At 36.0% G+C, this 23,851-nt stretch overlaps 2 protein-coding genes across 3 annotated transcripts in view; one reads left to right on the top strand and one right to left on the bottom strand.

The window, feature by feature from the left end:
• LOC142344795 (putative lysosomal cobalamin transporter) overlaps positions 1-23,015 on the top strand; it is a 358,318-nt gene extending 335,303 nt beyond the window's left edge. Inside the window, exons 10-15 of the mRNA XM_075396741.1 lie at positions 489-591; positions 1,136-1,240; positions 1,748-1,888; positions 13,646-13,706; positions 14,266-14,442; positions 22,803-23,015. Of these exons, the coding sequence (XP_075252856.1) occupies positions 489-591; positions 1,136-1,240; positions 1,748-1,888; positions 13,646-13,706; positions 14,266-14,442; positions 22,803-22,876 (661 nt within the window). The 3' untranslated portion in view covers positions 22,877-23,015. The remainder of the gene's footprint in view (positions 1-488; positions 592-1,135; positions 1,241-1,747; positions 1,889-13,645; positions 13,707-14,265; positions 14,443-22,802) is intronic.
• The window catches only part of LOC142344796 (sphingosine-1-phosphate phosphatase 2-like), a 425,673-nt gene that overhangs the window by 260,985 nt on the left and 140,837 nt on the right, over positions 1-23,851 (bottom strand). The window contains exon 1 of one of the 2 annotated variants that reach the window (XM_075396742.1): positions 12,984-13,001. The exons of the other annotated variant lie outside the window; for it this stretch is intronic. The gene's annotated coding sequence lies outside the window, so the exon portion shown is untranslated. Of the gene's footprint in view, positions 1-12,983; positions 13,002-23,851 lie in introns of those variants that run through there. 2 annotated transcript variants of the gene reach the window in all.

The following is a 23,851-nucleotide window of genomic DNA, read 5'->3' as shown; positions in this document are numbered from 1 at the left end:
TTTCGTCGTCTGACGCTTCATTTTCGTTTTACATTTGTTCTAGAACATTCTGTCTCGTCACTGCTTAAATGGCTTTTTCGCGCTTGATTTCACGCTTTCTGTGTGACCTAAATTGCGGTTATTCAGAAACAGAATCGGTCCCTAAAACAAAGTTGATTGTAAGAAAACAGATTGTATGGTCCGACAGCCGAGAGGTTAAGGCGAATGGCTGTTAGTCCGGAGATCGCCGGTTCGAGACGCGACAGGGAAATTTTTTTGCACCCAAAAACAACCTCCTTTGAAATAAACTTGTAAGTTTTATAGGCGGCGGCGATAACTATTATCAACTCACTTCTGTATCTTTTTCCATCTGTATTTTACGGCACGCAAGTCTATTTCGCAGCTATTCCGGCAATCTGCCGGCTATGTTTTTATAAGGAGAAAACATTATGTTCAACCTTTGTCTTTTTCAACTGGGTCTGATGACATAAATTATGCATTGTGTTCAGCTTGGACCGAATCTTGAATGGAGAGGGCTACAAGTATGGATACGTACTCAATGGAACTGCATGGGGTAACCCCATTGACTGGGTCCTCACAGAGCTACATATCGTAAGTAGAATGTTGAAACATTGCTGATATATCAGATCGTTTTTCTGAATCATTGGATAGCGATGTATCAATTTTGCTGCCGTGTTAAACAAACTGTCTTTGTTTTCTATGACTCCAGAGATAAACTACTCTGATGAAGTCATTTTTTTTAAATCACCTGTTGTATGTATAAGAAATGTTCAGTAATAAATTTTGTTCTTCATTTTGCTGCACTCAAACGCCATAATTGATATTCATAGAAGATCTTTCAACATTCACAACAGTTCTCGACAGAAAGTTAATGAAAATTTTTTTCAAAAAATAGTTCTCCAGACTAACCGAAAATATCGAGACCGACTTGACTTTATCGTGAATAACAGTTAATATTGCATGTTCTGAAAACCGTTCATTGCATACGGGAAGATTTGGGAGAGAATAGCTTAGTTCTCTTAAATTCCCAAATTTGACTAAGAGATTTGAACAAGGTGATCGAGACAATATTGGTAAAATTCAATGTAATGTATTTATGATCGCCATGTTATGATGCATGATTTGATATGCATAGGCGTTTCCAATGGACTATATCACGATTGTATGTCTTCTCTTCTACATTGTGATCTGTGTCGTCGCAGGAATTGTCAAGGTCGGCATTCGCATCTGCTGTGTCAGTGTAAGTAACAGTCAACCTGTAAATCTCCATTTTTCCGGACATCATTACCATATATTAGTGCTGAATATACTCGATGCTGAAACTTCAAGGAACTTTAAAGAAACTTTAAAGAAGAGCTTTAAAAGGATTTAAAAAAAGACACGAACAAATATGTGTCTGAAATTTATCTATGTGTGTCTGAAAGCTTAGTGTGTCTGAAAGCTTTGAGTTGGACTGAAATGTTTTTATTTCATCAACGAAAAAAATGGTTGTACAAATTTGCGTCACGTGAAGATGGTAAGCAGCACAGAGCACAATTGTTCAAAGCACAAAATTCGAAACACCGACATCGTTTCAATTTGTTCTCTGGTTTTTGATATCAATTGCCATGTTAATTTCATGTATTTTTACTGTATCTATACTCGAATTTTGAAAGTTTTGAAAAAAATTCTGAAAAAACATTGAAGGGTCCGTACATGGAGGCCTATTCATAAAACGTTCTGGGCAGTAGGATTTTCAATGTTTTAGCTGTATAAGATCCGGGCAAGGAAGACAAAGCCAGAGGCGCTTCTGTTTCTGGTCTACATTCTCATTTTTGCCATCATGGCTGTCAATGTCCTCTTCTTCAGCATCGCACCCGGGTACTACTCTTATGGAACACAGACATGGGTAAGTAATGCAGTGGTTTCATTTAATTATGCCTACTAGATCAACAAAGAAGAGCATGGTATTTGTCAATGAAAGATTTATTGCTCCCAAGCGACGTTTAGCAACTATATTGGTCCTGCTTGTCTTTTTATAGAATTTTTCGTACTACCAACTTTTCGTCTAATCGTTTTTTTGTCTGACCATTTGACTTTTCGTCCCAAAACGGGATAAAAAGGTAAGGCCCGGAGGTAGGACATAAGCTGCAAGAACTTTATCAACGTTAGTAATTTTGGACTGATTTTCCAGATCTTTGTTTTTAATTGCTCTCAAACGAAGTTTGTAGCAATTCTGTTAGTCCTGTCGGTCTTTTTTATGCGATTTTTCGCTTAACTGATTTTTAGTCTGGCGCTTGACTTTTGGTCCGCAAAACGGGATAAACAGGTAGCGCTCAGCGGGCATTAAGTGCTCGTAGCGCCTTTCAGCTGTTTCAGCTCAAACTGTTTTGGAGACTGTTATGGTGTGAGGGGCTGTTCTTAGAGGTTGAAGACACCCCCACTGTTGACCCCACCACTATTGCACCAACCCTCCACCGCGCTGTTGCCCTCATCAGCCCCCCCCCCACTCCCCCGTGGCTAGCTACTCGTACTGACGAACAACCGCTCGCTAAAAACACGCAATTTTATACTAATTTTCACAATTTTTTCAAGCTTTTTGAAAATTTTTGTCATTTTTGAGTTCTTTCAGCCCTAGGTGTCTAGGAACTTCTGCTAGGGTTTTATTATAGGACACTACATAGTTTTTAGTGGCAGTGGAATGGTTTCAACATTTTTACATCACGAAGTTTTGCATGTTTTTAACAAAACGTGAAAATTTTTTTTAATTTTTGTTTAAATTTCTCATTATTCACGTCTTTCGAAACGCAGGGGACAGAAAACGTCCTTAAGGGTTTGATAATAAGTTACTTAAAAAGTTTTATTTGCCATGGAATAGAGTTCAATTTTTTAATATGAGAAATTTTAGAATTTTTTTTATATAAAACTGCATTTTTGAAAATTTTTGTCGGTCTTTGGTTTCTACAGTCTCAAGGAAGCTCCTCTAGGGCTTGACAATAGGTTAGTGTTATAGTTTCTAAATGTACTGAAATGTTTTTCAAGATTTTAATACCACGAATTTTAGCATTTTTTTTTACAAAACTTGCGATTCTTTTTCAATTATTTAGCTTTTTTAGCCTAACAGAAAATATCCGTTAGGATTCGATAATAAGTTACTGGAAAATGTTTTTTGGCCGTGGATAAATTTTCAAATTTTGTTTTCACAAATTTTATTAGTTTTGTTATGCAACTTGCGATTTTTGAGATTTTTTGTCATTTTCGAGGTTTCTCTAGCCTCAAGAGCCACATAACCTCCTCTAGGGTTTGATGATAGAATACCGCATAGCTTCTAGATGTAACGGAATGTTTTTCATGGTTTTAATATTAGCAATTTTTAAAAGAAACATATGCAATTTTTTGAGTTTTTTTTTCTTGTTTTTTTTCTCCGGCACCAGCGTCCTAGGGACCTCCAAGGTTTGATGATAAGCTGTCGCTCCAGCTTTAGCAATTTTTTGATAAAATTCAATTTTCAAATGTTTGGAAAATTATTATCATGTTTCAAGTTTATGGATCTTTATGAGCCAGCGAAACTATTTAAAGCCTGAAACAGGGATACTGGATAGTCTCTTGAGACAATGAAATGGTTTTGATGAGTTTTTATATCTTGAATTTAGCAAGATTTTAAAATTTTCGACTGTTTTCAAAATTTTTGAATATTTTTGTCCTTTTCTGAGTTTAACGATCATTACTGGCCGACGAAGCTTCTCAAATCTTGCTGATGGGTTACTTGACATAACTCCAGAGACAAAAAATAGTTTTGAAGCTTTTTACTGCGAAATCCGGAAGCTTTTCTTTTAAGTTTTGCTATATGTTGCAAATTTTTGAAGTCAGTTTTTTACTTGTTTTATTTACTAACAAGGCTAGAAAACTATAAGTTGCATCAAGTCGAATCAAGCTAAAAATAGCCTCACTAAACCGCGGCTAGCTACGGACGAAGCCAACCGTTCGCCATTCGTTTGAGGGCAATTCGCCCGACGTTATTTGGCTATGTTTTTGCTTTTGCCGCTGGGTTGAATATCCGACCAGGTTTCTGCTAAGTTGTGCGGTAGATATCGGCCAGACAGAATTTGTTTTTAAAGCGATAACTGTGAAGTTAGACAAATTTTAATGTCAATTTTTTGTGGAACCACTCTAAAATTGAGATTGGTTGAAGTTGATAAAGGTCTTTTGCAAGACATAAGTACTTTTTATGGCCGTTTTAAGCGCTATATGTTTTGGTAATCCAAACAAAAACACGCAAATTTATACTAATTTTCACAATTCTAGAGTTAATGGATTGGTTTTCAACATTTTAACATACGAATTTTGAACTTTTTGACAAAACTTGCGATTTTCTCCAATTTTTTGACCTTTTTTGTCATTATTCAAGTTGATTTCAGCCTGAAGTTTCCGAAAACCTCCATTAAGGTTTGGTGTTGATTTACTAAAAAAATTTTATTGGCCATGGATTAGTTTTCAACTTTTTAATAACACAAATTTTATCAAAGTTTTTCGATTTTTTGTTATTTGAGGTTTTTCCATCCTCAAGAGCCACGGAACCTCCTCTGGAGTTTGATAATAAGTTACTGCATAAAGTTTTTAAAAGAATGTTTTTCAAGATTTAATATCACGAATTTTAGCAATTTTTTAAAACAATATTTGCAATTTTTTCAAGTTTTTCGAATGTTTTTTTTTACTTTTTATGGCACCAGGTGCTCAGGGACCTCCTCCATGGTTTTGGTAATAAGCTGCTGCGTAGTTTGGAAATAATGGAATGGTTATTATAGCTGCGAAGCTGTAAGCTGAGCGTAGCTATATTGCGGTGCTCTTGGTTTTTTTTTTGTTTCGTCGTCTGACGCTTTATTTTCGTTTTACATTTGTTTTAGAACATTCTGTCTCGTCACTGCTTAAATGGCTTTTTTGCGCTTGATTTCGCGCTTTCTGCGTGACCTAAATTGCGGTTATTCAGAAACAGAATCTGTTCCTAAAACAAATTTGATTGTAAGAAAACAGATTGTCTGGTTCGACAGCCGAGTGCTTAAGGCGACTGGCTGTTAATCCGGAGATCACCGGTTCGAGACGCGACACGGAAACTTTTTTTGCACCCAAAAACAACCTTTGAAATAAACTTGTAAGTTTTATAGGCGGCGGCGATAACTATTATCAACTCACTTCTGTATCTTTTTCCATCTGTATTTTACGGCACGCAAGTCTATTTCGCAGCTATTCCGGCAATCTGCCGGCTATGTTCAATATTTTAATGAGTTTTTGCAATTTTTGATAAAATTTAACTTTTTTTAAATTTTTTGAAAAATTATTATCATGTTCCAAGTTCATGGATCTTTATGAGCCAGTGAAACTATTTGAAGCCTGATATAGGTATACTGGATAGTCTCTTGAGACAATAAAATGGGTTTAGGAGGGGAATGGAGGAGTTTTATATCTCTAATTTTAGCAAGATTTTGTTGAAATTTGCGACTGTTTTCAAAATTTTTTGAATATTTTTCTCCTATTCTGAGTTTAACGATCATTACTGGCCAACGAAGTTTTTCAAATCTTGCTGATGTGTTACATGACAGAACTCCAGAGACAAAAAACGGTCTTGAACTTTTATTCATTGAGAATTTGGGAAACTTTTTGCACTTTTCATTTTTTTCCTACAAGATTTAATTACTAACAAGGCTAGAAAACTAGAACTTCATGGAAAACTTTCATAGATCTCTCTGTCGGTTGGGGTTTCTTTACTTCTCTTTCTCGTTCACGTTTTATCACACTATCTATCTCTATTTCCTTGACTCTTTTGTTGATGTAGCACTTCAGCTGCTGTTGTGGCGTGATGTTATCATATATTACCCTCATTGACGCTGAATTATAGTAGAAAGGTTTTATCATAAATGAATTAACTAGCAGTTTCTCGGAAATCATTGTTAATTGCTCTTCAACGAAGTTTGTACCAATCATATTAATCCGGTTGGTCTTTTTTATGCGATTTTTTGTCAGACCCATTTGACTTTTCGTCCTCGGAAATGGGATAAATAGGTAGCGCTGAGTGTTCATTAAATGCGCTAAGTCTGCATCATAGAGCCTAGTCTCTCCAAGTGTGTGATTCGCAGAAACTGTTTTGGAGACTTATACTTACGGTTTGAACGGCGGTTCATTGAAATTGATCCCACAACCCCACTCCCTCCCCCACTTCAGTCCGCCCCCAATTCCCACCCCTGAACATCGTTCAGGACGTAAGCGCCCAATGCAGCCAAAAATCCCCCTCACACCGTTGCCCCCGCTGAGCTCACCTCACGCCTCTTGAAATAAGCTAAAGCTAGACTCACTAAACGGTGGCTAGCTACTGATAAAGCCAACCGCTTGCCGGACGTTTGAGAGCAATTCGCCCGACGCTGGTCGGTCATGTTTTTTAAAAGTACAATTTTTTTGAAGACATATACCCATGAGACCAAGAGGATCTAACGAATTTTGACTTTTTTGGCTAATATCTAGTTTTTGAATTATTTTAAGCATTGTCAATAAACCTCTCAGCGGCTATTATTTAGGCGCTCTCCTTTTTTTTTTAATTCGCTTTACCTTTTTATCACGTTTGTTTGTTTTACATAAGTCATGATTTTTACGCTTGACTTCTGACTTACTTCACTCACTGTTTGAACTAAGTGGAGTTTAAATTCTTTCACGCATCGAATTACGCAATGTAGTGAATACGGTCAAAGTCGAATGAGCAAAATCAAAAGATCAAAGAAACAAGATAAGCATATAAAGCGCGGTCATTAATTCATAGTGCATTAGTTTATCAAAGTTTATTAAAGCGATTGCTAGCTGGCATTAGTATTATGTTTAATAGCGTTCAGTTTAAAAGATGAATTAAGTGTAATTTTAGATTTTAACCGAATATGCAGAATTTGCACACCAAATAAAAATTGACACTCTGTCAATTTTTATCTCTGATTTTTCTTTTTTTGTTTCAATCCCAATGTGCTTCATGCTGGTCAACAGCGGCTATTTTCCGGCAATTTGCTGGCTGTTTTCTTGACCCGCTGGCCGTTTGTGGTTCTTATCGCTTGATTCCAAAGATACTTAAGCTTCTGAATGCTTTTGTTCTTATTTTTCTTTTATTTTGGTGAACTCTGCGTCTGTTCGGCTTCTAATTTTCAAATGCTCAGTGGCCAGGTCAGAGAAAATCTAGTTTTCTTTCAACTCGCTGGATTGTGTTTCAGTACTTGTTCTGCTATGTGTTTAATTTTGTTTTTAATCTTTGTTTTAATTGTCACTTTTTTCAGTTCTGTCATCTGACTTTCCTCACTCACCTTCATCTGAATGGAATTAAGAATTCATTCATCAAATTTATGAAATACGTTCAAGCTCAAAAATAAATCAAAAGATGCTGGATAAACCCGGTCAGTATGACAATGTTTAAAGACTGAGTGTATTAAGTTATCAAAGTTTCTTTGTGTACACTGCTAACTGTTTTTTGGCATTAAGCTTATTGTCCTTCAAATTAGAGGCTGAATTCACCCTTTTTATTGAATCTAATGAAACTGCAGACCAAATTAGAAAATTTTTTGACGCTTAGAAGAAGGTTAGGCTGTCGTTAATTATTCTTTTCATTTTCTCTGTTTTAATCCAAAAGTCGGTCAGTGGCTAATTTTCTGCAATCTTTAAGTTTAAGAGCTAATTAAACCGCCGTCCTTGTGAAATTTAATTTCACCAGAAATGTAACTGAGTTATGCTATGTTCTTAATGGTTAGGGGTCCTCCCTAACTTGGGATTTGCACCTTTATTGTTGAGACCCCGAGTGATGAGGGAAGGAACTGCTGTTCAGGATCAAGTTCTTGGTGTGAAGGGCAGCTGCTGGAGCTTCAGACCCCTTCCCCCAGCAAATTTTTATGTAGGTGTAAATTCATGTTGTGCAGTTGTGCAAGAAAATTTTTGGTGGTTCGCACTCCCTCTCCACCCTCCAATAGCAATTAAGAGAGAGGGTGCATAACCACCTAAAAGTGCGGTTTACAAACGACTGCACATCAAAATTGACGCCTCCGCTCCGAAAGTTATTAAAACTGCACGCCAGAGTGGTTTCTACTGGTTAATGGTTTTGTGCCGTTGAAATTTGGAGTACAGTTTGTGATGTTCGATTTTGAAGTAAAGAAAGAATTAATTTCGTTGTTGAATAGTTGTAAATAAACAAGCAACGTGGACAAATAACGAGATCAGAGTGATCTTCTTTTTCAATTGGCCCAATAATTTATTGACAACGGTGACTTGATATACATTCGTTAAATACATGCATAATATAGCAAACAAATTATTCAAATAGGACATCAATTCAATAAATTAGAGTAGCACATGTTCAACATTGTTGTTCGCTTCAGTTAAAAACGAATATAATTAGCTCATAGTTCGACACCAGATATGAGTTTTTCAATTTCACAGAAACTTGTCACTTCAGCTTGGCTACCATTCTATAAATTAGCGGGAATTATCTGCATTATCTTTAATTTGTTATATAGTTTAGCACCTCTAAAACGTATTGCGCTCCAACTTTTTCTTTCAAAACGGTTCCTCTAGCAAATTGAGAATCCCACTTCTAGTTTTGCGGTCGTTCGATTTAAATTGAAACAAATTGTTGCAAAAATATTGCTGGCGTAGACCATTGATTGATTTCAGAACTAATTTAATTAATTCGTATATGTGTAGCTCGTAGATAGTAAACAACGAGTGCCTCATAAAAATATCATCGCAGTGATCGCCTTTTTTCTAAGATATATTACTTTTAATTTTTTTTTCTGCAGCAGGTAGATCGGTAGAAGCGCTGAGTACGTACAGCAACCATAAACCAAGGCACCATATTGAATTAGTGGTGTCACATTTGAATTGGAGTAAGAAATTAGTTGATTCAGAGGAACATAATGTCTGAGTTTTGCTAGTATACCATATGGTTAACTTAACTTACTTTGCACATGATCGATATGAGCTCGAAAGGAGTACTTATTATCTAATTTTACCCCAAGATATTTACAGTAATGCTCAACTTTGGTGTCATTTTTGTTCAATTGGAAACTAAGATTGGCTGGGCGTTTTTCAAGTTAAGTTGAACTGTTTTACTAAGATTAAGCACAAGCTTCGCACTCTCAAGCCAAAAGTTTATGCTATCTAAATCTGACCTTATATTTTCAACAGAACACCCAACTGCTTCTATGTTAGTATCGTCAGCCAAAAGTAAAATTTCAACAGTTTTACAGACTAAAGGAAGGTCCTTTATATATATTAAAAACAGAAGAGGGCCAAAAAATGATACCTGAACACCGTTTTTGATTTCGCACCAATCAGATAAAGTATCATTAATTACAACTTGCTGCATTCTCTTACTCAGATAAGAGTTAAACAATTTCCAGCAGTTGCCTCTAATTCGATATCTCTAGTTTTTCCAAAAGAAATGCATGATTGATAGTATCAAAAGCCTTTTTAAGTCCAAAAAGAAACTAACTATGATCAAATGTTGTTGTCTCATGCAAACAGTTTCGGTTAGCTCAACTAGTGTATCAATTGTACTATGCTTAGATCTAAAACCAAACTGCTTCTTATAAAATAAAGAAAATTTCTCAAAATGTTGGTACACGCGATTGTATAAAGCTCTTTCAAAAATTTTAATGAAAACAAAAGTGAAATTGGCCTATAATTATTTTGGTCAAGTTTAGACCCCTCTTCGTGCAGTGGGAGAACTCTTGCTCGAGCCAGTTCTTTAGGAAAAATACCTTTGTCAAATGAAAAATTTATCAAAAACACCAGGTAGGGGTTGATGTCATCTGAAGATATTTTTATTAGTAAGTTACTTATATCATCAACACCTGAGGATGACTTGTTGTCAAGATCGGTTAAAATTTCTCCACTTCACTCGCAGTAGTTTTGTAAAGATACATGGAGCATTGGTGTCTAGGAAAAGAAGGTTGGAAACTTTTATTTAGGTGTCTACTGACTTGATATCCTATGGAAGCAAAAAAAATTGTTGAACTCGATTGCATTATTTTTATCCGAACGTTCGTCAAACTTCTGATAACAGCTGCTTAGGATTGGAAAATTCTGTGATTTTAAAAGGAGAAATTTCTTGTGTCACTTTAAGAAAAAGTTGGTTAAATGTGGAAACAGCATTGTAAGGATCGACACTTTTGTAAATAATGTCACTGTTTTTGTCAAGATGTGCTTCCAATGCCATTTTATAACGGCTCTCAGCATCCTGATTTTTTACAAAGCTAGTATCTCGGAACATTGAATCATTTTTATTTATATCTTCACTTGTTCGCTACGTTAGAATAACGGGATTATGGTCAGTACAATTTTGATGTTCTAGGACTTCTACAGAAACATGCTTACCCAAATTTGGATAAATGAAATGGTCCAAGCAAGAACTGTAACTGTACTCATTAGTTGAACGTGTTGCTTCGGGAGAGTAAATACAGAAACCATTTGCTGTAATACTGTTCAAGTAATTTCTGCTCAGCAAATTATTCATAATATCCAAAATCATATCATCACTAATAATTTCTGACTTGTTGCTTGAATTAAGATTTTCTTAAAAGTTATCCATCATATTGACAAATTCAACTTTGTTCGAGCGTGGTGGGTTATATACAGCTACAGTTTTAAACGGATGTTTATTTTTGCAAATATCTACACAAAGAGCTTCCTGAAAGTCGATCCTACGTTTCGTTGTAATATTGCAAAATTTGTTACATTGCAACATTACTCCACCCCCTTTAGAATTCCTATTCGTGGCTACAAAACTATGCATCCAGTGACTTGATAGTTGGAGATTTCATCTGTTTTAGAAAAAAGGTTTCAGTTAAACAAATTACATCAGGTTGTACATCCAGACTGTAAATAAAAGCTTCTAGGTTCAACAAATTTTGTTAGAGATCTAACATTTACATTGGGCATAGTTATAGTGTTTGAGTTACTTTTATGTATTGAACCTTCGGTATTGGGGACGAAAAGAGATCTTTGTCCAGAACTCTGATCCAGAAATCTGAAATTTGAAGAACTTGAGGGCGTCGCTGAAAGATGTTGGGTTTTCTGTTTGTCGTGTGAGAAAGTAGGCTGACGAAAAGTTTGATTATTGAAATTTGCTCGTGGTGGTGGAATAAAGAAGTTGAAACAATTTAGTACATTTTTATGCTGTAATTTAGATCAATTCCAATTTCGTACAAACCCTGAATTTTGTAAGCTAAATTTTCGTATTTCCATTCATAGAACAAAGTGCCCTCCCTTGAACATACTGAATTAATTTTATCATCTGCCTTCATCAAGTTGATGAAATTAACTCTCGCTTTACTCCAATCTTCAAATATTTTGACGTTTTCTTTAATGTCTGATTGAGCCAAGTTTCTGTTTTTCATGAAGTCAAGTTTTGTCACTCTGCGCACAGGTTTTATTATTATTGGTTTTCTTTCGGAATTTGAAGGCAGACGGTGCGCAATTGAGATGACCTCCTCCTTCAAATCCATACCGATAACCGCTGCGACATTAACAACTAACTTCGATGTCTGTTCATAGTTTTCTTTACCTTCAGTTCAACTACCCAAGCCGTTTGATATTATCTTAAGTTTCTAAGAGCTCAGATTCAGACAGAGTTTTTAGCTTAGATTTGGCAGCTTTCAATTTTACTTTGCCATCGAGTTCATTTCTTAGATCAATAATTTTGGCATCGACAATCTCACTGATGGTATTGCGCCAGTTCTGTGCTAATGGTTTCAAGTATACAAGGAACCAAGTTATCAATTGATCTTTTAATGCTCGATTCTACTGTTTTCTCTAAATTCATATCTGGATTTAACTCTTCCACCGGACTAAGAACAGTACAGCGCCTTTTAACACTGTTTGCAACGGGAGTATCAAGGTTTTTACAATTTCTAATTGGTGTTTCTCCGTGAAATCAGAGTTCGGTCATTGCTTCAGAGAAATTACGCGCAATTTTGCTTTCCATTACTCAAGTTCGCCAAATCGTTGATTGCGGTCCTATCCATTGGAATTTTATTTCCAGCAAAATTTGTAGCTTCTGACATCATTTGAGGAATTCTAGTCGACTACGGAAGTTAAAATTTAAGGACTGATTACATAAATTTATAAAATCAAAGAACAAAAAATTTATGCGGAATAAACACGAATAATTAGTATGCAGATTTGTAGTATTCAGTGTTTACACTTCAGTAGAATAAAGTTTGAACTTTACTGCCTTTAGCAGTTCCAAGATATCAAAATCTCAAAAACTGCCTGTGATGATTAGGCAAAATATCAAATTTCTAAGGAAGCATTTATTATTGTTGTGCGTTTCATCAAAATTATAAGCAAGCAACTAGTCCACTGCTATTATAGAACCACAGAGTCAATTCCTCAGCAACGATCTCGGGCGGCAGCTCCCAAACAATGAAATCTCAAAATTTGCCCCATAGATCAAAGCTAAGAAACCGAAACTGACTTTTTTGATATTTTCTTCAAGATTATTTTGTTCAATGTACGTTGGTACTGAATAACTGTTCTAAGCAAATTCACTTCAGTTCGTGACGCCGGATGAATTAGCTCTAATTCTGCCTTATAATACTGCGACTTCTTTCTTGGGGAAATCAAATGACGTCTCACACTAATAACAGGAGCAATTTTCAGATCGCACAGACTCGTGAAAAAATCGGGTGCCCCGAAACGATTACAGCAAACGAGGACTAATATTGGAGCGCTGTATTTTGTCAGGATATGTTTCAATTCGTTGACTTATGAAGTAGTTAAAAGAGCAGTGATATAGCGGCATGAAAAGATTTATTCGTCTGGCTTATTTACGTGAGCAACACTGAACAAGAATTTTTACAAATCATTCCCTTTTAAGAGCGCCTTAGATGGCCTGCTGGAGCTTTCATCTAATACGAATGTCAACCACAATTTTGCCATTTATTTTTTAGCAAAAGAAGTGCAGTGAACGTTTGATGCGAAAATCTATTTAATAAGTTTATCACGACAATTAGGCTAACTAAGGGGCATTTGCTCCTAGACTGTTCTCCTCTATACAGTTTGCTACTGTAAAGAATTTTGATGAAAATTGGTGTAGATTTTACTGAGTGGTGGTGGTGGTGGTGAAAAATTGAATCTTGTGCGGTGCAAGATTGGCTGAACATAATCAATTGATTATAGAAAATAGCACTGCTCTTGTTATGCTTGTCCTAGCTAAACATGCAATCTGCAAACGATTTACTTTCTGTCTCCATGGGTATAAATGACAAATCTGAATAATAGCGAGCTGTCAGGGCAGTTGATGAAGGGCAGTATTTGGCGGTTTGGAACCCCCTCCCTTCCAAAAATAAACTTTTTTCTTACTCTTTTCCACCTTTCTTAAGTTAGCCTCATTTGGCCAAATCTAGCAGCTGCCGAATACAACTATACAACTGCTCGCGAGGCGTCTGCGAGCAATTTTTCCGAAGTTATTTGATTGGTTTTTACCTGTCAGGTTGAAAAATGGAAACAGGAAAATGTCTCCCGAGGTTCTACTTTTCTCTAAATCATTCGAGCATCCGCGTTCATTTTAAATTGGCAGAGAAGCAAGTATGATACCTTGGTATAGATATTACTTATAACGTCTGATAGTAATCGTGCTGCTTTTCAGAACAACAATACTGGAAATGGGACAACAGAATCTGTCAGGTGTGCTGATTTCCCCAAACCTGGTTAGTTATTTGAATTTGTCTACTCTCCTCATTGTTTCTTATCTTTATACTTTGTTTTTTTTTTATTTGCCCACTGTATAATTTGAAGATCCAAAATTATTTCGTCCTTTTGAAGTGGAAAAAATACTACATGTAAAAATATTGGTCTACAAGAGTTATTTCCAATGTAGAAATACGCATTAGTTTCACTGTTTTACAAAAGTTACATTTTTTAGATGACAGTACGTTTGCAATCGAAAGCACCTCTTTCACAAGGTTTACCACTATTTTCTATTAAAATCTTGCGTTTATAAAAAAAATGGCATAACACAAAACAATCGACGACAAAATCGTCCTGGAGAAAACGCATTGGATCATTGTTTCTTATGGGATCATTATTTTGAGATCATTTATTTGATTCAATACTAAATAATGTTCATGATTGCCCGGAGGATTTGTAGATAATATTTTATTTGCTTCAAGTTCCTTAAACCTATGGATTATATTCTAATTTACTTGTTTCGAAAAAAAAAGAATAATTATTGCGTTGGCGAGTAAAACATTTGACTGCTTTCTGTAGGTGAGTGTTTAAAGACGGCGAATGCAGACTTTCTCCTGGGCTATTTCTACAAGATGTGGGTGTTCGGGGCTATTTACTACTGGGCTAATTGGCTCTTCGTCTCCATTTTCTTCGCTGGCCTCATTTTCAGATGTGCGAAGGGCAGGCCAAAAGCCACGGACGCGCATTTCCAACGAGGTTAGAGTTGAAATTAAAGTTATTTGTAACTTTTGCCAATTCCCCACACCCACTCAATTTTTTTGAGCTCATAAAATTAATTAATTAACATGCCAAAATTAATAATTAATTTTCTTTTGTTTATCAAGGCTATCTCTCCCTCCCTCCCTCCCTCCCTCCCTCCCTCCCTCCCTCCCTCCCTCCCTCCCTCCCTCTCTCTCTCTCTCTCTCTCTCTCTCTCTCTCTCTCTCTCTTATTTAGGCGCTCTCCCTCTTCAAATCCAAAGAGTTTGAATTGTATTGATGCTGTCTTTTTTACAATCAAAGAATTTGAATTAAATTGGGGCGCTGTCTTTTTATTGATCTTTTCACACATCTTGACGATTTTTGAAGTCAAATTGAAGTTGTGATTTGGGTATCGCCGAAACAGGAAGTTGAGTGAAAAAATGTGTTTTCAAATTTGCTTTCTCGTTAGTGGTAATTTTCTTCACCTGCTGCAATTTGACTATATTTTTAATTGCTCTCAAACAAAGTTTGCAGCAAATACAGTAGTCCTGTCGGTCTTTTTTATGCGATATTTCGTTTGACCGATTTTTTGTCTGATCCATTTGACTTTTCGTCCTCCAAAACGGGATAAACAGGTTGCGCCCAGCGGGATTTAAGTGCTCTTAGATTCATTCAGCTCAATAGTCTCCAAGTATGCGATTCACAGAAACTGTTTTGGAGACTTATTCTTATGTTGTGAGTGAAGGAAGGTTCTTAAAGTTTGAAACCCATCCCACCACATCAGCCCCCTATCTCCTTTCGCCCCCGATCCCCACTCCTGCACAACTTTCAGGCCATAAGGGCCCCGCGTAGCCAAAAAACTCAATCCCACGTGTGCGCCTACACCTACGGTTGCTCCCCCGCTGCGCTCACTTCACGCCCCTTCAGTTAATCTAAAGCAAGCCTCAACCGTGGCTAACTACTGACGAAGTCAACGTTTGAGAGCAATCAGCAGGACATTAGTTGGTTATGTTGACTGTTGTTATGACTCGAAGAGGAGTAATGGTGATCTATTTTTACGATTCAAAGAGGAATATTGGAGGTGTGTCTTTTTAGCCAATTTTATTGGGTTGAACGTTAAAACAGAAAGTTTTTGGAGTGGTTTGGGCGCTGAACAAAATTGAAAAGTGTTGTTGAAGGGGATGGTTTTTGTTCACACCGCTGTTTAGAAAGAGCGAGAAATTGAGGTCTGCAAAAAGATTCTGTAAACGAACTAGATTTTTTGTTCACGTAGAACTTTTAAATTTTTTGTCGTTAGGAGGTTCGATTGTAATGTTCTGTGTTTTGGCGCGTTTGGCTAGTGGTGTAAAGATTTTCGTTTTTTAAAGACAAATTTTAGCCAATTTTCTCTTATTTTGTTTTACTGCTTTAAATAGCAGTTAAAAAGACGCCTGTTACTTACAGAGTTATCAGATACCAATTAAGCAATGTTTTGTTGCTATAAAACAATTTTTTGTTTAGAAAATGGCATTAAATAAAAACGAGAATTTTCAGGTTATCTTTATTTTTTGCAGGTTTTCATTTTCCTATATTTTTAGCTCACTTTTTTAGCCTATTATGACTTGCCTATTGTTGTTCGAGCGATTTAATTTTCGTATTTGCCGGAAGGAGTCTTTCTTTTGCTTTATGTGCCCTTGCAATATAAAAAATTAAGGGATTTTGATGTTTCAAAACTTTATGGATTGACTTCAATTTTTTTTAATTTCTTGTAGTGACTAGTTTTGAGGAGCGCTTGTTCTTTGTTTTCTTGGAGTTGTTTGCGAAAGTCCTGCTGCTATGTTTTTTTAAACGATGACTTCTATTTTTAAAGGATGTGTTTTAGAAGTCCAATTACGCTCGTGAAAAGATTTGTTCAGGTTTATCTGCTGAACAGAATTCAAACAGAGAGAGAGAGAAAGAGAGAGAGAGAATTTATATTATACAGAGAGAGAGAGAGAGAGAGAGAGAGAGAGAGAGAGAAAGAGAGAGAGAGAGAGAGAGAGAGAGAGATAGATATAGATATAGATGATTATTATTATTACAGCGAGAGGGAGTGAGCGAGCGAGCGAAAAAAATGGTGTGAAAAATTCTTTAAGAGAGGAGTAGTACGTTTGGGATCGTTGTTGAACTTCTGAAGCAAATGTTAGACTTTGAGATGCAATTTAGAGCTGTTTTTGCCATTTTGGCACGCTGGACGTTTTTCTAGCAGTTCTGTCAACTTCTTCATTGTTATTATCAACTGTGCGATTTTTGTGCTTCAATATAGTTCCTTAAATGGATATGGTGATCTTTCAATTCGATATATTTCACTTTTGAAGTTTGTTAAGAAAATGGGGTAATTTTTACCAAATTTTTGCACAATCCGTCCTTAGTGGTTTGCCTTTTTCTTGCGACTAAGCTTTTCGTATTTTTCTTTTTCAGTTCTTAATCGAAAGCTATTATATAGGTACAAAGATTTATTGCTTCTAAGAGTTGACTTTTAAAGTTTACACATAGCCATTTTCTCTGAAATAAATTTGTAATTTCTGGTTTTTCGTAATTTACAATTTCTGTTAATTGATTAGCGTTTTTCTGACTGAGATTGTGAATTAACTGATCGAGCAATCGAATGTTTCCAGAAGAAGTGTGGGAGGTCATATTTGATTTTCTTCCAGTGAATTTGTATGACATTTTTTTGCCTTTCCGTTTCCTAGGTTTCCTCTGTATGTACAGTTTGTTGTTCTTTCGAGTACGTGTAGTCATTTATTAATTGATGACTATCTTTGTTACAGATTTTTGTTCCAAGAGTTGTTTCGAAGTCGCAATTTGCGAAGAATTTTTATCAGTCATTTTTCCAGATATCAGTTCTCGCTTTTCTCATGTTATTTTTCTTGTTATTGTTAATTGCTCTCAAACGAATTTTGTAGCAATTTTTTAGTCCTGTTGGTCGTTTTTGAGAGTTTTTGCTTCAACGATTTTTAGTCTAACCCATTTGACTCTTTGTCCTCCAAAACAGGATAAACATGTTGCGCCCAGCGGGCATTAAGTGCTCTTAGATCCTTCCAGCTCACTAGTCTCCAAGTATGCGATTCACAGTAACAGCGGAGACTTATTCTTATAGTATGAGTGAAAGGCGGTCTTAAAGTTCTTAAAACCCCTCCCCTCCCCACACACATCAGCCCCCTCTCTCGCTTCACCCCCAATACCCACTCTTGTTCATCGTTCAGGCCGTAAGGACCCCATGTAGCCAAAAACTCCCTCCCACTTGTGCTACTTACCCCACTCTTGCCGGCCCCGCTGCGCTCACGTCGAGCCTCTTTAATTAAGCTAAAGCAAGCCCTAACCGTGGCTAGCTACTGGCGAAACCAACCGCTGGCCGGTCGTTTGAGAGCAATTTGCACATTGGTTATGTTGAGTAATGGTGATCTATTTTTACGATTCGAAGAGGAGTATTGGAGGCGTGTCTTTTTAACCAATTTTATTGGATTGAACGTTAAAACAAAGTTTTTGGAGTGGTTTAGGTGCTCAATAAAATTGAAAAGTGTTGTTGAAGGGGATGGTTTTGTTCACACCGCTGTTTGGAAAGAGCGAGAAATTGAGGTCTGCAAAAAGATTCTGTAAACGAATTAGAATTGTTCACGTAGGACTTTCCAAAGGGGGTTTAATTTTTTTGTGGTCAAGAGGTTCGATTGTAATATTCTGTGTTTTGGCTGGCGTGTTTGGCTAGGGGTTTGAAGATTTTCGTTTAGCCAAATTTTAGCCAATTTTCTCTTACTTTGTTTTACGGCCTTCAATGGGATTTGAAAAGACGCCTTTTACTTAAAGAGTTCTGAGATACCAAAAGCGCAATGTTTTGTTTGTATAAATAAATTTTTTGTTCACAAAATGACATCAGACCCAAGCCAGAATTTTCGTGTAATCTTTATTTTTTGCAGGTTTTTTCTCTATAATCTTAGCTAATTTTTCTAGCCTACTATTACTTTTTTTATTGTTGTTTGAGCAATTTAATATTCTTATTTGGCGAAAGATTCTTCTTTTGCTTTATGTGCCCTTGCAATATAAAAAATCCCACTCCATCCTCACAAACAAACCCCATCCCCCCGCCCCATCAACTACCCCCACCCCAGCTACCCTCTCCCACCTACCTACCCACATTTCTCACTATAAAATAATTTTTTTCTCACTTTATATTGCTTTTGTGTTTCTTTTTTATATTTTTGAAATAGATTGGCTTAGATAAGAGCTTTTGTTGTACGACTCTTTGAGTCGTTTCCGGAATTCTGCCGGCTATGTTTTATTTGAAGTCATGAACTGAAATTTGACTTTTTTCGAAGATTGATTTTTGTAGTGTACCATTAAGAATTACTAGTAATAATCAAGCTATAAGGTCATTTCGAGTATTTTTGATGTAAATATAAGTCCCGCCAACCTATCTAAATCAACCCTCCTCCCCAAACTTAACCCCCCCCCCACCCACACACACACACCTAACACCCCGGGACTTTAACATGGGTAACTTGATAATTTGGAGAAACGAAGTGCTTCTGAGGATGTAAATATTACACACTATACCAGCTTTTTTGAAAAGAAATAGTTTTCATTTTTCGTTGAAAATATGTCCCTTTTTGAATATTTCGTCCTTGAGGGGCCAATGAAACTTGGGAGCTCTAAATTTTGTTACTGGATGGTTTCTAGAGAAACAGAAATTGTTACTAGTGAAGTTAGTATCACGAATTTTAGCTACTATTAAAAAAAGGCAATTTTCAATTTTTTTCATGGTTATTTTTGGAGGTTATGGATATTTAAGGACCAGTTAAACTATAGGGATCGAAGATGTGCTACAGTTTAAAATATGTAGTTTTCGAGTTTTTCTGTTTTCAAGCGTTAGTAAACTCTTTTCAAAACCTGTGCGTTGGTTTATGGTTATATTTAAGTTGATATTTTTTAGCTTTCAGTATATTGGCTTAAGAATTGTTGAGCTTTTTGTTTATCTCTAAAGTTGTGAGACTTTGGTTGGCATTTTTCAGTTGGTCTGGCTGTCAGGCACAGTGGTTTATTTTTCAGTCAATTTTTTAATTGAATTTAAGGACTTGTCCTAATAATTGCTTTAAATTCGTTTAACATAAGTCACCACTTTCACATTTGACTTCTCGCTTACCTCTCTGTTTCAACCGAATGTAATTTAGAATTGATTAATCAGATTTACGTAAAAACGTTCACGGTCAAAAAGTGAAACGAAAAAAAAATGGGATAATCCAACAAAGCACGGGCATTAAGACCTAATGTTTGAAGACATTGTGTTGAGTCTTTCAAAATTTTGGGCAGCTAGTTAAAGTGGCGGTAATTGCTAATAGAATTCATCAAAATTTCGCCGAATGAAGACGTCGTTGGGTACCTGATAGAGCTGGCAACACTCGATGCAACTCCTCTCCCCCACCTCACCTCACATGCGCTGAAGCAGGCAAAAATAGAGCACGCTTCACTTTTTGCTTTTGGCTCGCTGTCAATTAGAATTTTAGGCTGCTAAACTTAATTGTTTGCAGTTACTACCAAAAATAAAATTAAAAGTTCGCAAAAGCGCTTTATTTATTTTGTCTTCAGTGATCTAAGCATTAATAAAGCGCCGTCCATAGTCCATTTTTATTAGTCGCCCTCCTCTTTTCAGCCGGTTATTATTGCGGTGCTTTCTTTTTTAAGGTCTGATCACACATCAGGATTTTGATAACGCGGAAACAGGACGAGTGGTTTTGCAGCGTAAATTTTTTTACTAATTTCATAGCATTGAGAAAATTATGTAAACAAATGTTTACTTTCCCGATTGTTGTCTTTTTTCTCACGATTGTTTTTTTTCTCACGAGCAGCAGTTTTACTTCTGTTTTTAACTTGGTTGATCGATTTTCTATTCAAATACTTTTCAGAATCAAATTCTAGTTCATTCTAAGTCTAGAATTTTGTTCAGTCAATGATAATTTTTCGAACTATAGTTCAAGACTTGTCGCTATGTTTTTTTTTGTTTTTTTTACTTCTCCAATCAAAACTTTGTTTTGTTTTACCTTAGTTCACAGATTTTTCAAAAATCTAAATGCTAATTATTGCTCAATTTGCTCAAATTTCTTTTTAACAGCAGTTGCTCTGTAACGCAGTTTAAAATGAACAAGTCAGTATAAAAAAACGAATTCGGAAGTAAAGGCTACATAAACCCATAAAGCCCTGTTTAGATGCCAGGTGTTTGAATTTTGTTCTACTTAGTTTCAGGTACCAGGTCTAATGTTTACTAATCACACTAATCCTTCTATCCTCTGATTAAGAAACACTAAGAAACGGGTTTGTGTATGACAAAATTCAATCAAAATAACTATAAAAATTTCTTTGTAAAACTTTTCCTAAATAATACCCTCGAATTTTCACCCTATTTTTTATTCGTTGTCTCCATCGATGATTTTGCGATCTTTTGAATTCTTCATTTCCAGTTTAATTACTGTTAAATTTAAACTTTTCCATCTCGAACATTAATTTTGACAGAGCTCCATTCTTGGAGATTTTTCTTCATGTGTCATAAAACAATTACACTCTACATTTAGCCCTTACAATAACAATTAAAAATTTTCAAATAACAGTTGGTGATTTTATTGCTTCGAAGTTTGAAGCAGTTATTGTAAACGTGTTAGTCTTTTTTATATATGCAAAATTTTCGCTTGACCACTTCTGCGCATGTTCTAGAGATTTCTATGACTTCTCGAGTGATTTTTTAGGCTTCATTTCACTTTGAGTGATTTTCATTGCTTTCATGCTGAAATGAAATTTGTTGCTAATATACAAGTGATTGTTAGCGGTTGAGTAACAAGTCCGTAGTGGCTTAGTGGTTAAGATATCTTAGAGGGCGTGTGTTCCCTGAGGGCGTGCGTTCAAACTTTTGCGTTTTGTCTTCGAACATCGACCTCTGTTTTAAAACAATGACTTTTTTAGAACATCGGACTTAAACGTATTGAAATTATGTATCTAATGTATAGCAATTAGGAACCGCAGCAAAATTTCGAGGTCAAAAGGTTAATTTGAAAAGTCTTTTTCCCGTATAACTCCCTCTACCCTATTAACAGACCACCCAGTTACTTCCAAACCTAACTATATCCCCGCATACCTCCCCCCCCCCCGCCCCCACTCACGCACTCCCATGCCTCTATCGAGACCTCAAGCCCTCTCAGCGGCCATTAATTGATTTTAAATTCTTTTACGTATTGAATTACGCAATATGGTGAATACTGTCAAAGTCAAAAGATCGAAATCAAAAGAGACTGGATAAACCGATAAAGCCCGGTTACTGAGTCATTGAGATTTAGGTTAAGGTTATCAAAATTCGTTAGAGTCTTTGCTAGCTGACATACCCTTCCCAAATAACTTAATAGCCTTCAGTTTAGAAGCTGAATTAAGTATAATTTAAGAACCTAACTGAAACTGCACGCCAAATTAGAAGACTTTTTGACACTGCAAAAAAAACAACAATTCGGTCAATTTGTCTTTTTTTCTGTTTCAATCCAAATGCGCAGCAAGCGCGTCAACGGCGACTGTCTTCCGGCATTCTGCCGGCTATGTTTAGGTGTTTCATTGTTTCTTATTTTCGATATTTCTTTCAATTAATTCTTTTAAGCAATCAATTCTTTTCGATATATTTTTTTCATATTCTTGATATGGGTAAGGTGAGATAGGGAGATATTATTTTACAACTCTAGTCGTTTCTGGTATTCTACTAATCATGTTTTATTAGTCAGTCTCCTCGATTTTGGAACACTGAATTTAATCACGTGGTAAGAAATCACAGGTCGTTTTTTCAATTGAATTTTCTGTAGCTGAAATTGTGAGTGACATTTGTTACTGATTTCTGTTTGGGTTTTTAGATCAATCTTGTGATATACCTTTTGAGCATACATTTACCTCAATCATTTAAATGACTTCTGCGCTCACTTATTAAATCTAAATTGAGATTTTGAACTCATAGTAAAAGCTATATAGCTTGAATTATGTGCTACATTGCTGTAAAAATCTTAAATTTTAGTTCAAATTAAGGATAGAATTTGCAATCAGAATCTATGTTTTTATTTTTTTTTCTGGTTGTTGTGGTCTATTTTAAACTAAACAGTCTTTCGGCCTATTGTCTGTAAATATAGTCTATTTTCTATAAGCAAATGGGATAGTTTATTTCCGGGTTGCTTGAAGTTATGCTTTTCTAGTGAACATCATTCTGAGTTAAAAGGCATAATTTGATATAAGTTAACTGTTTACCTTCGATTTGTCTATATAATTCTGGTTCTTGGTTTTGATGTTCATGTTAAATTTGCACCTCTAATTGGCAACAGACAGGACTGACTCGTTTTCCCTCTTTAGGTTATGACAGCGAGGACGAGGACAATGAATCCGAAACTGATAATGATCCCCTTCTCCCAGCTTACAGACCCTGAGCTATTTGGCAATGAAGGCATACAGACTGGAAAACAAGTTCTACCGAAACTGAACAATTAATTCTATAACCGTAGTCCAGAAATGGTGGTTTTTAAACGTAAGAACATCCGCACTGTTGGGTTTAAGGTAGAGCAAAACGACGATTTTTTTCGGTATGTTCGGTTTTACAGCGTGAGAAATCATCGGTATGTTTGGTTTAAAGCGTAGGAAATCGGCGGTATGAGCGAATTGCGTCTTTAATTGAAACCATTAAAACTAAAATCCAATTCATAACATAGCTAAATGGTTGTCGGAAAAGCTTCTCCAATCGTGTTAGAACTGACTTTAAAAATTTTCTTTGAATTTTCTTTGGTTTTCCTTTTCTTGCATACATTATGGGTAAAAAACACGCGAGCACTTTTGTCAAATGAATGACTGACTGGTTTAAACGATGAATTTTGTCTTCTTTACCAGCAAAAATAAAATTTATAAAAACAGTTTAACCCCGCTGTTCAAATCCCACTTGGTTAAGAAAAATCATTATTTAAGCTCAAGATGAGACAATATAGCCAATAGATTGGAGAGCAATGTTTTTAATGCTGAAACCTGTTGACGGAGGATTACCTTAAAAAACCTTTAATCTATCGGTCTGTTCGGTCCGGCCAATACTATATGGAATTTACTCCAAACATCATCCTGTTCACGACCCAAAAGTTTGTCTGGCCCATAACTGTCTTGGGTCTTGGACCGCATCGTTTCATACCTATACCACAGTTTCGGATTGAGGTTTGGGGTGAATTCTAGAAAGTCCCCTCTCCCACAGTACTCCCCCACTCTTACATAGTTTTGGGGGTGAATATTTAGGCGGGTAAATTCTAAGAAGTCTCCTCCCATTTCCCCGATTACCTCTCATAATTGTTTTCTGTGGGTTAATTTCTGTGGGAGGGAATTTCGACATGGTAATTGCCGTTTTCTTACGTTTGCAGAATGCGTAC

Source organism: Convolutriloba macropyga, chromosome 8 (genome assembly GCF_964194025.1).
Source record: "Convolutriloba macropyga chromosome 8, txConMacr16.3, whole genome shotgun sequence".
Lineage (NCBI taxonomy): Eukaryota > Metazoa > Xenacoelomorpha > Acoela > Convolutidae > Convolutriloba > Convolutriloba macropyga.
This window is presented reverse-complemented; position numbering and strand designations above follow the sequence as displayed.